Source organism: Ceratosolen solmsi, unplaced genomic scaffold (assembly GCF_000503995.2).
Source record: "Ceratosolen solmsi marchali unplaced genomic scaffold, CerSol_1.0 scaffold2, whole genome shotgun sequence".
In the NCBI taxonomy this organism is placed as follows: Eukaryota; Metazoa; Arthropoda; class Insecta; order Hymenoptera; family Agaonidae; genus Ceratosolen; species Ceratosolen solmsi.
Window position 1 is genome coordinate 4,027,187 of NW_011948422.1, and position 12,757 is coordinate 4,039,943.

Below are 12,757 nucleotides of genomic sequence, written 5' to 3' on the forward strand. Positions count from 1 at the left end.
AAGTGTAGACCATGAAATTACACTCTTCTCGTCCTTTCTTCGTCAATTGCAATGGAACAACGTATACGTGATTTCATTCCAAAATTTAAAAATTACTTATACTATTTATATAGGATTGTTGTTAACAAAAATATTGAACAAGAAATTATTCAAACTGTATAATTTCATTTAATTTAAAAATACGGAAATGGTTCGTGTACGTCTTCATTTCTTTTATGAATTTTTATGAATTATAAAAATTTTTTAAACAAGAAATTATTGAAAATAATATGTTAATTTATAAAAAGTAGTGCACGTTGGATACGTTTATCTTCATCTCTCACTATGATGTACATCAAATGTTACAAAGATATAATACTTTAAGTATTTGTTTATCTGTTCGACTAAAATATTTACTTAAATATTATATGTTTGACAAAATTTTAAGGAAAATCATGTTTACAATTAAATAAAATTGAATGAAATGCTTTTTACGAATTATTAATTTTACAGACACAGAACTCAAAATACATGATGTTTTTATTATGCTTTGTCGATAATTGCAAGAATATTTAAACATCTAATATTCACAATATGCTGGATAATACACTTTTAATTTATATATTTTCCGTTTAATTTCCACTGTAATTATATGCTTTATTTGGCAAAATATAGGAATTATAATTCTTTTACATTGGTTATCAAATCGATTGAAAATACTATATTCTACCTTTCAAAGAGACCATATTTTTGTGTTGTTACTTTGATCACATTTTCTCTCACATACAAGATTTTTGATGTTATAAAATTCTTGAGGAAATTGCTATAAGAAAATATTGCGTCGAATGAAAATAAAAAGCGATTGAAATGATTTTGACAAAAAGATAGCATAGCGTTAGTCGTTAGAATGCCAATGAATGCATTCCTTTATTTTCCTTTCTTTTTCTTGTTTCTTTCTTCATTCTTTTTTTCGACTATTCAAGGAGTAAAGAAACTTGTTAATTTTCATGACTTCTGAAACTTCTACGAGTGTCGCTCCCTTTAATGAATAAAATATCTTGTAAAATCGATTGTCAAATTAAAGTGCAAATTGAAATAAAAAAGTACACGTTCGGAAATAACTTAGCGCTACAAAAGCATTCGACAAGGCAGAGAAAAGAACACGTCAACTCGTGTACCATGATATCATACCTTTTTATCTTCTCGTTTTATCGCAGTCCAAACAGAATATGAAATAACAATGTCAAAAAACAGACTGCTGAAGGCGACGACGATAGTCTCTCAAGTCCGTGGTTAATAAGCGCGTTAAAAGCCATGGAAAGAGGCTTAAATTTCTAATTTCGAGGTCCTTGATCACCGGGATCCCGGTGATGCGAGGATATTAAAATATAGAGAAGCGTTTACAGGATAAAATAACGGATCCACGTGGTTGATTTTCAGAGCAGCTGTGGACGGCTCCGGAACTGCTGAGGACCGAGCGCAGGTCGGCCGAGGGTACACAAAAGGGAGATGTCTACAGCTTCGCCATTATCGTCCACGAGATTGAGATGCGCCAAGGGCCGTTTTTCTTGGGCACCGCCAACGATCTATCTCCCAAGGGTGAGTCTTGCCTCTTTTCCACACTCCTCCTCATTCCCCCCTCCCCCCTCCCACCACCAATCCCCATCCCCATCCCCATCCCTCAACCAACCATCCGCAAACCCCGCTCACGCACGCACACACGCCCTCTCTCTGCCGTTGCTTTCTTTCTCAGCATCTCTCTATCGCGCGAGCTCATTTATTTCCTTTTTCCTTATACCTGGAAGATGTATTCGACGACGAGAGTTCGGTTGCACGTGCTTAGCATCGGGGAGAACACGTCGCGATAAAGGGAGACAGAAATCCTTATTCCTTCTTTTATTTATCCATGCGATTCGACTCGTGAGAGCAAACCGCATGGTACTCCCGCACGTCGACACGTACCTTCACCTTCATACATTTTCTTAACATTTTCTTTAAACTGTTATACCTTGAGTTTGGGCAATTTTAATCCATTTTATCCAATCAGTGGCGAATATTCGGCGCTTTTAGAAAAGTGTCTTTAGAATCTGATACGCTGTTTGATAAACAAAGACACACTCGATTTATTCGATTTTAAATAGAACTTTATATTTAGGAGATGATTTAGCCCGACTATATCATCATTTATTGTGTTGTCAAGATTAGATTCGTTTCTTTAAGTCTATTAGACATTTCGATCTTATAAGTACTAATCGGTAAAATTTCAAATAAGCTTTACTTGGATTATTAATTTCATATTGATATTAATGTAGAGATTTTTATACGCTGGCTAAAGCAGAATACGTAAAGATTTATTGAAGCTTGTAATCGAAATTTTATCATTTTAAATACTTATTGCCAATGGTCATTATATTTTTATTAATAACAAATGATTATCAATGTTGTATATGCTTGGAAAATGCAAAGTAAGGGAATGACGTGAATTTGAATCCCATCGTTAATTACAATTATTTATGTAAAAGGTTTTTATTATCCACATTTCATATTACTAATATTACTATTACGAAATTATTATTAAATTCAAAAGTCAGCTGTAATTGTAAATAAATCCATTCAAATCGTACACGTATGCCTGTATACTGTGATTATTTATAGATGAATATAATCTTGGTGGCTTTTCACCTTCCACGTGATCTACTCAATGATCTTTTATCTACTAACTCGCTACTAAACTTTAATATAGTGCGCTTTTATTTTATATTTTAGCTACGTACTTTCCCCATCTTATTCTGCGTGATTTTATCAGCCTTATAATAGAGTAAAGTATCGAGTTCCAGTGTGTTCGTATTATAAAATTTTTACATTTTCCATTTTCTTCCCTTATCGTTATGCAATTTATTAATATAATCAATTTATTTTTATATTCTCGAAATTCCTTGTATCTCATATAGATCTCCAGTTTATACGGAACTTTTAACAATATTAGGCATATTATTCTGTAAGGTGCAATTAATAATCAAATTCAAGTGTCATATATAAAAAAAAAAAAAAAAAAAAAAAAGAGTAGTGTCTGAATTTGGTAAACAAACGATTTGAATTTGTGCTAATAGTATGAGTTGCTACATGAACATCATTGTAATAAAAACTTATTTTATAATTCATTGGTAAGACGATATTTCCAGTACTTTAATAGATTCTACAACTTGGCAAAGTAAAATAAGTATTGTTAAACGTATATATAATTATATTAAAATCCATTGAACATTTAATCCAACGTGTAATAAGTATTCATTTACCTGGCTTTTATTTATTTGCAAAAGTTTAATTTTCTTATACCATTTATGTTAAGTGAGTTAAGTATTATCGACATAAAACAAAAATTATTTTACAATTAAATGAAGAAATATTCCTATTTCTTTCTTGTTATCTCAAATCGAAACACCTTTGTTTTATAATAAAATTAATAGTTTTCTCATGCTAGTAGCTGTACCGTAACTTAGCTAATTTTCACTTTAAGAGGCATTTCCACTGTGATAGGCAAAAAAAGTGATGGATATTCAATCGTTTTGTACGAAAAAAATTCTAGTAACCGAAATAAGATACCATTACAATATTGTACAATTTTTAATAATGTAAAATGATTTTTTTTTTTTTTTTTTTTACAATAAATATAATAGTTTCTGTTAATTAAATGACAAATTAAGGAATATATGAAAAAGAATATACTCGGAAATAGACGCTTAAATACATGTAAATTCAGTTAAAAACAAAATTAAGACAATATTTATTATTAGTGTATTTCTGTTATTCTTTTACCAATGAAGCTATGTTAAATTTAAATTGTATATGAGAAAATTATAGTTATTTAATGCAAAATTTTATATGTTTTCATTAATCATTAAATATAATTAATTACATAATAAATAATTAAATACATAATTAAATGTGAGTAGAAAAATTCGATATTTTATTTTAAATACAGAAATTTACGTATGAAATGCTTTAAAATGAGTTCTTAATCCTTTGAATAAATTTTTTTTTTGTTTAATTTTCGTTTTTTGTTTTTTCAATATTGCAGACGATAAAACGATTCTTTTAAATTTTAAATTTTTACAACACATTGTTGGTACATTGAATTTAATTCAACGGCCAAGTATGTTTGGAAGCTGCATGCATGAATCTTGACATATCATATTAACAAAAATCAAACAAAAAAACGAACTTTAATGAAATGCACATTCAAATGGCTCCTTATTGAAATTATCAATTATAATAATATAGTTGCTAATTTTTGTTGTTGTCGTTGTTATTGTTAATTAGCATCAATATTTACAATAATAATCTTTAATTATAATTACGTATAAAATGTGAATATTTTAAGTAAATAGATTTAAATAAACACATAGCTATAACTAAAATATTAAATCATTCCTATAAATTTTTGAAGTTAATTTGATTTTTGTTCCTGAAAACTGAATCGATGCTGGATTGTTTCAATTTATAGACTATAAAATAATTTAATACCAAGTATTTTATTAATCTTAAAAATTAGTGATCCTCATTAAGTACATAAATTGAATCGACAATTTCATTTCATTTTTATGGTTTTATTAATTCCAAATTGGATATTATTAATAAGTACCACTTCGTAATCCATTATTTTGTAAAAGTTGATATGGTTTTAATATCCTACTCCTTTCATAAGTATTGAATATTTCACTAATATATTTATCATCTCGAAAATGATGAAATGTAATTATATTCAACGATCCTTCCAAACTTATTCACTCCAATAAGATCTAAAGTCTGTCTATCAAGTGTACGCCTACGCGTTCATGGTCACCATTATTTTCATTTGTAAATATAATTTTTTATATTTCGTTCTGATAACTTTAACGAGAGATTGCTCAAAATACTTGAATATGCATAATATTATTTATACGTCTCGCTTAAATTAATTTGTCTTATCTTCAAGCACAGTATTTCGAGGGAATCGAAAAAAAGAATATTTTACTTACGAAATATTTTACTTTAGAGGGATCTATGACCGTACTTGGGTTGTTTGCCTAGAAGACTAAACTTTACCACTCTAAGCTCATTATACCTACATTCATTTTCATTTGGACATCCAGGAATAGTTTTTTATATTTCCAGCTGAGTTTTATATTTGAAAGTTGTACCCCAAAAATGTAATATTAGAATTCAGCAAAGTAATTGCAGAATCGTAACATTGAAGTTTACTATTATTACTCGAACATTTATTTTTCAGTTTTATTTTTGAAATGAAAGTCGAATGAAACTTATTTTAAATGAAAAATTGTACGACATAAATGTATTAAAAATTCCAATATTGTCGATCAAATAATATCTCTTATTTATGAATTTATTTAGTTCGAAATTATTTCAAATGCAAGAAAATTCGTTAAAATACTATTTAATTTAAATAATAAATTCAATATCAATAAGCAATAATAAATGTTTTTTATATATTGTATTAAATTTCAAGTATCAGTATATGTCATTTATTAGTGTTTGGTCGTATCCTTATTTGTGATTTGTACTATTGGATATGTTCTTCTGATTAAATGATTAAAAAGGAAGGAAACATTTTTATACAAATAGACAGTAGTCAGTGTTGAAGAGATATCTTCTTACACTACACCTGACTATCTTAAATAACGAATAAATCGTAGAATGTACGATTCTATTGATTTGATATTTTTATTTTTATTTCTTGTGTGTGTGTGTGTGTGTGTGTGTGTGTGTGTGTGTGTGTGTGTTTCATTAGCATATTCACAAGTCTTGCACTGAAATGCTTGAAATTTAATCGAATAATTTATTTATAAAATAATACAAAGCAAAATTTCAAAATATTTTCATATTACCATTAAGGAAATTAATATTGATAATAATCATGATAATATCATAGTCTGAATTGGAGTTAGTAATTGAATAACTTTATATTACATTGGGTAAATGATTTTTGCAAGTCATGTTATTCGTAATTAATTGCAGTTGTTTAAAAATACTAATCGCCATTTTCAATAAATAGCAGAATATTTTGTGATTTCTAACACTTCAAAATATTTCTATTTTTCTTTAATTAACAACAAAATTATAATCTATTCTTCATATATTTCTATTATTGATTCAATACATAAATTTAATTATTGGCAAGGATAATTTTCCATATAATAAAAGACGTTACATGTTCATAATTCAATCATTTGTAAAACTTCAGTATGGTTATTTTATTGCATATATGACAATTTCATATTCCCTATGAAATTTTAAATAAAACCACATAGAGATTGGATGCTATTATTGATTAATTGTCATTCCGAAAATTTCAAGTTATATTTCATGTTATTTTCTTTGATTTATCGGCATGCATAATGAAAATTATGAACGCATTTATATAAAAAAAAAAAAGTCCTACAATATTTTCTCCAAAGAATCTGAAATATCTTAACGTAAAAAGTGAAATTTAAATAAGTAATATATCATTATTAGAAATACCTTCGGCTTGTTTGAATATACGTGTTTTTCGTTACAATTTGTTCAGCGATTATTAATGAATCCGGCACTTATCTTTCTATCCCCTTTAATAAATAGAGTTTTATTATAATATATAATGTCGTACAGTCCGCCCTCAAAATAAGCTCTTTCAAAAGAAAATTCTCCTTGAAATTTGATAAAAAAAAGTAAGGGAGGGAGCTGAGTAAGTCAGTGGGTTGCAACATTACATTTTTCACTACTTTTTTCATTCTTTTTTTATTATATATGCACGTACTTGCTGCGGTCGTGCTACACTTATTCAGCTAAAAATTCATGCGATACATCATTGATTTACGAATAGTTCGATGAAAATTTCATCTCTCGCTCTTAAATACATAGGATGACAGAATAGAAGACCATATAATTGCAAGTAGAATTCTCGTTTATATATATCATTATATTTAAAGCTTTAATCGTGTGTAATATTCTTATAATTCTTCGTGATAACTATTTTTGTACACTTCATGCAACATGTTCATGCTGTCTCTATTTTGAAAAATTTAATCAAAATATCAATGAAGTCTATTTTTTAACCAGTACAATAATTAATAGAGTACGTGCGAAACGATAGAATTAGCTTAGAGTCGAGAGAATTAAGAGAGCGATTTAATTAAGTCCTGCAAATGCAAATTCTAAATTCAAATTTTTGAGTATAAATTATTACCTTTTTCTACAGTATATTTATTGATATAAATTAAATTCATAACGACGAATAAAATTATAACTGATAAATTATAATTTTAATGATATTTGTGATAGTATACACGTAGTTAATGTACTCTCTTTAATTAAAAATATATTTTAAAAGCGTATTCTTATATTATTTCTTATGACACAAATTATTTTTAGCGGGCATTATTTACCAGATCATTTTCATATTATTTATAAAGGACAGGATTTATTCAAAAAATAAATTGACTAGACTTTGTTGATAAAACTTCTATTGTTCAATTTACTATTGTCAAATTTCCATTTACCTTGTATATAGAATGGTAGATAAAATTATTCATGAAATATGATGTGACTTTAGTCAATGAGAAAACAGTTTTGCAAAACTTTTATAATCAGCCAACACAATTTCAAAATTAGCCCCAGATTGAACACAGTAGTACATTTTCGCTGTTTCATTCTTATTCAACGTGAGTATTGTATAGGATTCTCAAAATATTTTCTACATTAATGATAATTTAAATATACCTTTTTGATTATTATCAATGATTTTTTTTTTTTTTTTTTTTTTTTTTTTTGCTGAGTAAAATATATTTTCAAACCATTCAATTTTTTTCGTTTTATATATTTTACAAGCTAATACCATCCTTATTTTATAAATAACAATATACACTGTCTAGCATCAATGATTGTTTAGTATTGCAAGAAAAAGAATTTGTGCAGTCAAATCTATATTATAAATATTACAAAAAAATATAACATTTCAATTATTAATTGTTTTTCACTTTCATACATTAATCATAATTTAAATATACGTTTTTAATTATTTTCAATGATTTTTTTTTTGCCGAGTAAAAGATATTTTTAAACTATTCAATTTTTTTTTCTCTTTCATACCTTGTTTACGAAATTTTTTAATTTTTTTTTTTTAATAATTAAAATATATCTTTTTAAACCATTCAATTTTGTTTTCTTTTATACATTGTTTAGCCAATTCATTGATTCCGGCCTCATTTCATGATTATAAATTTATTTCTTTAACCTTTGAAGGATACAAATTAAGCTTCATGTCTAACACTTATACGTAAATAAAATAAGGAATTGATGCTGCACAATTTAAATAATACTAAAAAATTCTTAATTAAATATGTAAAATATTGCATCGATAACTTAGTCGCTAAGAGGTGCGTGTTCACGTCGAAAAGTGGCTAGCCGTGTTCTAGTATAATAAAATTCTCGGTTTCTTTCCAATGCACTGAAATAACGTCAAAATTAAATGTGTCGACATAAATTATTCTATAAAAGGGATTTTAGAATACGTCAGGAATTTTTTTAACCATGACCTTAGCAGTGAATCAAAATATATATATATATATATATATTTTTGCTCGATTAATGTACTAAATATCATTGCTTATTTCATTATATAATAATATATTCGATAGATGCATTACATTATAATAATTACGTTTATTAATTAATTACATAAATAATTTAGGGTATTAATAGGGGATTGTTTACTTGAAAAAATTTAAAGCAATTGAAAAAAGTTTTCAATAATGTATGAAAAATTTTACATAAATTTTGTATCTAATACAGTGAGCGTATAATAGTATTTAAACTGTTATATCTAATACTTTTATATCTAATAAGTGAAAAGTTCCTAACTTCATTATCTAACTATTAAATTCTAAAAGCAGTTAGCACATTTACTGATTTAAAATTGTTGATAATAACTTACATGATTTTCGTATTAAAATTCAATCTCAAATCAAGTAATTATAAGAAACGAATAAATACCAGAATATTAATATCAATTTTTAAAATATATTGGCTAAAAAATATAAAACGTATGTTTAAAGAAATAAGTCATTGTATTATAATTGTCATTTTAAATGTCGAATATTTAATATTATATTTCGTTATGAATTTGAAAAAAATAATTATGATTAATTTGTGTAAAGCCATTCTTCTATTGAATTTGGAGCGATACAATATTATCATAATATTAAATTATAGAAAGATTATTTTAAATAAATTTATGCAATCGGCATAATAATATTATCGGCATAACAATGGGACTTTTATAAATTAAATTGCATTTTATAAATTCAATTGTATTTATTAATAAAATTAAAATTTTTAAATATATATATATATATTGAAAATATAATTTAACAATTAATTGAATTTATGCACAAATGTATTATAAATAATAAATAAATAATAAAAATTAAACAATTTTTAATTAATTTCTTTGCAGTAATTCTCATTATTCATCAATTGAGAAAACATATTACGTACTTATTACTTTATATATTTGTTCATTTATTAACAAATATCATTAAACAATTCTATAAATACGTTTATAATAATTATATTTAATTATTAAATCGTTTAATTGATAAAAGATTGTTTGCAAATACGAAAAATACAAAGCTTCTGGAATAATCGGAAAAATCTAATGCTCTCAATACGCGATTTTTTAATGAAAGATTGAATAAACATTCGAATCAGTTATGAAATAAAAAACATTCATATTTAATAAATAATTAAATTTCCATATTTACTTATCGAACAAATTTAATATTCGTACTTAGATGCAATTTACATATTTAAAATTAATTGCTTGATTTTGTTAATACAAGGTTAGTAACTATAAAACATTTTAATTCTTAATTTATTTATATTAGAAGTAGATGATTAATTACAATTTTTAGTATAAAATTTCGATGATATAATAGATTAAAATATCTTTAGCAAATTAAAAAAATTGGGCATAAATTTATTCATATTATTATCGTATTAATAATTATATATAAAATAAATTTAATCATAGTAAATTATAATGCAACGATTCATTTTCAACATTTAGAAATTCACGTGATAGTGGAGTCACATATATATTTGAATATAAAAATTATTATCAATCATATTTTGCATTCAAATCTTTGTATTTAAAATATTCATTCTAAAATAATGAAAATAATCTAGAAGAGGCTTTAAGAATCTCTAAAGGAAACGTGCTTTTAATTCATACGAGATTTAGATATTAGATATTGTTATTAATTATTAATAACAATTAATGATGAAGATATTTTACATCGGACATTAAATTATGTTCATTTAAAATTTTTTCTATGATTTTAAAATGAAAAATTGTTGTTAATTAATCTATAGAGCATTCTAGTGATATGATATTTACATTATCAATAATTGCCTTATACGTAATGATATGAGGAAATCGTAAGATAATAACATTAGAAAGCCTAACTAACTCATAGGGGAGTACGATATTTTTAGATTATTTACGTTGTAGCTTATACGTAGCAATAATAATTTTTTTTAATAAGCATTATAAAATAGTAATAGTGATTAAAAAATGCACATAAATCTATATAATCGTATTTATCGAAATTAAAAATGAAAAAAATAATAAATTCCTACTTGCCGATATTTAATAATTAACTTGTAATTTAGCCAATCACTTGTTCGAATACGCATATAATTCGATTATTTATATCCTCGCATAGTACCTCAGTTCTTTCAATAAAGAGCTTAACTGAATTTTATTGTAATGTATTTCATCCCACGTTAAACCAAGAATTTCATAGCTAAATACAGCTGTTGTGAAACATCATCTGCTGTCAGTAATTAGTTGATGATTGAATAATACAATTTTATTTCATATTAAATGACTAAAATTTTTGCATTGCAAACGTAACAAAATATGAAAATATATAGCTTCCAAATTAATCAATATTTGAAAGCTTGTAAATCGTGAAAAAAATGTTGTATACAATATTTTACGAAATAGGTAACTATTTTTATTTTTTTATTTTTTATTAATTATGGATTTTCTAATTGCACTAAAATAGCTATTTATTACCCAGCACTGACTGTGGTAAGAGAGATATATCAAGTTTACAATTAATTTCAATATTTATAATAATATTTTATTGAAATTACCGACACAAATTTACTATTGCCGAAAGAATAAATGTCGGACTATAATTATTACCTGTGCATTTTGTCATGAAAAAGATCATAATAAAATAAAACTTTTTTCATAATTTTAAAATATATATTGAGTATATATTTACATAAATTATTTTCATATAACTTTTTTATATTTCCATATTTTTTAAATAAATTTAGCGATTCTGATTTTAAATTAAAAATTTATACATTTTAATAAGGATCATCCATCCTTTCGAACGACTTTTTATACCGCTTACCTACGTCTAATTTAGTCAAAATCCATTCATATATTTGGTATTATAAAAATTAATATATAATAATAATTAATAAATCTAAATTAATTCTACAAATTATATACATAAATTTCAACTTTTATATCTTTATTAAATTCGTGTGATTATATTAAAATTCTTTCGACTTCTTCATACGAAAATAGAGGAAAGTTTTTAATATCAGTTAATGAAATATTCGATATTAAATGAAAGTCATTTAAATGATAACTTTTTATTTGTCAATTATTATATTTCTTGTGTATATTATATTGGAAGATTTTTTTTTAACGAAATTCCGATAAGATTGTTAAAAACAGACACAAACCACTTTTTCTTAAATATAATAAATATTAATATTGTATTAAATTCAGTTTAAATCTTATGATTTGAATGAATGTTTAAAAAATTCTAGTATTTTGTAATTTCTGTTGAAATATTTACTTGAGTTATTTATGTACGGAAATTAAATACAATGATACTTAGAAAATGTGGATAATTTAGGAACTTGCATTTTCTTTTGAAAAATTACATTGTAATTCAGTATTATATAGAACTAAATACATTTATGTTATATTTTATTTTATAGTTATATTTATAAGAAATTATTTCAAACTATTATATTGTTGCATTTTTAGATATTATTTAGTATTAAATATTATCTAGATATTATATATGTCAAATCAGAATATAGTTATACTCTTCAAACTTTGAAATTAAATTGCAATTCTAGATTATAGATAATAATTTATACATACATTGTGAATTAATTTTATTTTGCAAATAAATAATTAATAGTTTTTTTTTTTAAATTGAATGACTGATTAGATAGTAAAATTTCAATTAAAATAGTTCGTTCGCGCAAATTCCTTCAAATAATTAATTTAAAATATCCATTTTTAAAGTTTGCATTATATTGATTTTATAAGAAATTAACAAGGTAAATAAATATATATTTTTCATTTTAAAAATCCTAATAGGATAATATCTCTATTTAAATTTGTATTTAATACTTAAAAAAAATTTGAATAATGAATTACAATTTATTATATATATATATATATATATATATATATATATATATATATATATATATATAATATATTTATATCTGTGTGTGTGTGTGTGTGTGTGTGTGTGTATGTGCCTGAATGGTGTTTAAATTATTAATACTTAATGTTTATTAAAGGAATTTATTTTCAATATCCCATTAAAATAATTTTTTTAAATGAAATTAGATTAGAATCATATTTGAAAATAATACAATATCAATAAAAACAGGAATGAAGGTTAAAAAGTTC

The 12,757-nt window shown here is 24.5% G+C and overlaps 1 protein-coding gene across 1 annotated transcript in view; it reads left to right on the forward strand.

Annotated features, from left to right (window-relative positions):
- LOC105362022 (atrial natriuretic peptide receptor 1) overlaps positions 1 to 12,757 on the forward strand; it is a 149,200-nt gene that overhangs the window by 76,422 nt on the left and 60,021 nt on the right. Inside the window, exon 13 of the mRNA XM_011499347.1 lies at positions 1,420 to 1,578. Within this exon, the coding sequence (XP_011497649.1) occupies positions 1,420 to 1,578 (159 nt within the window). The remainder of the gene's footprint in view (positions 1 to 1,419; positions 1,579 to 12,757) is intronic.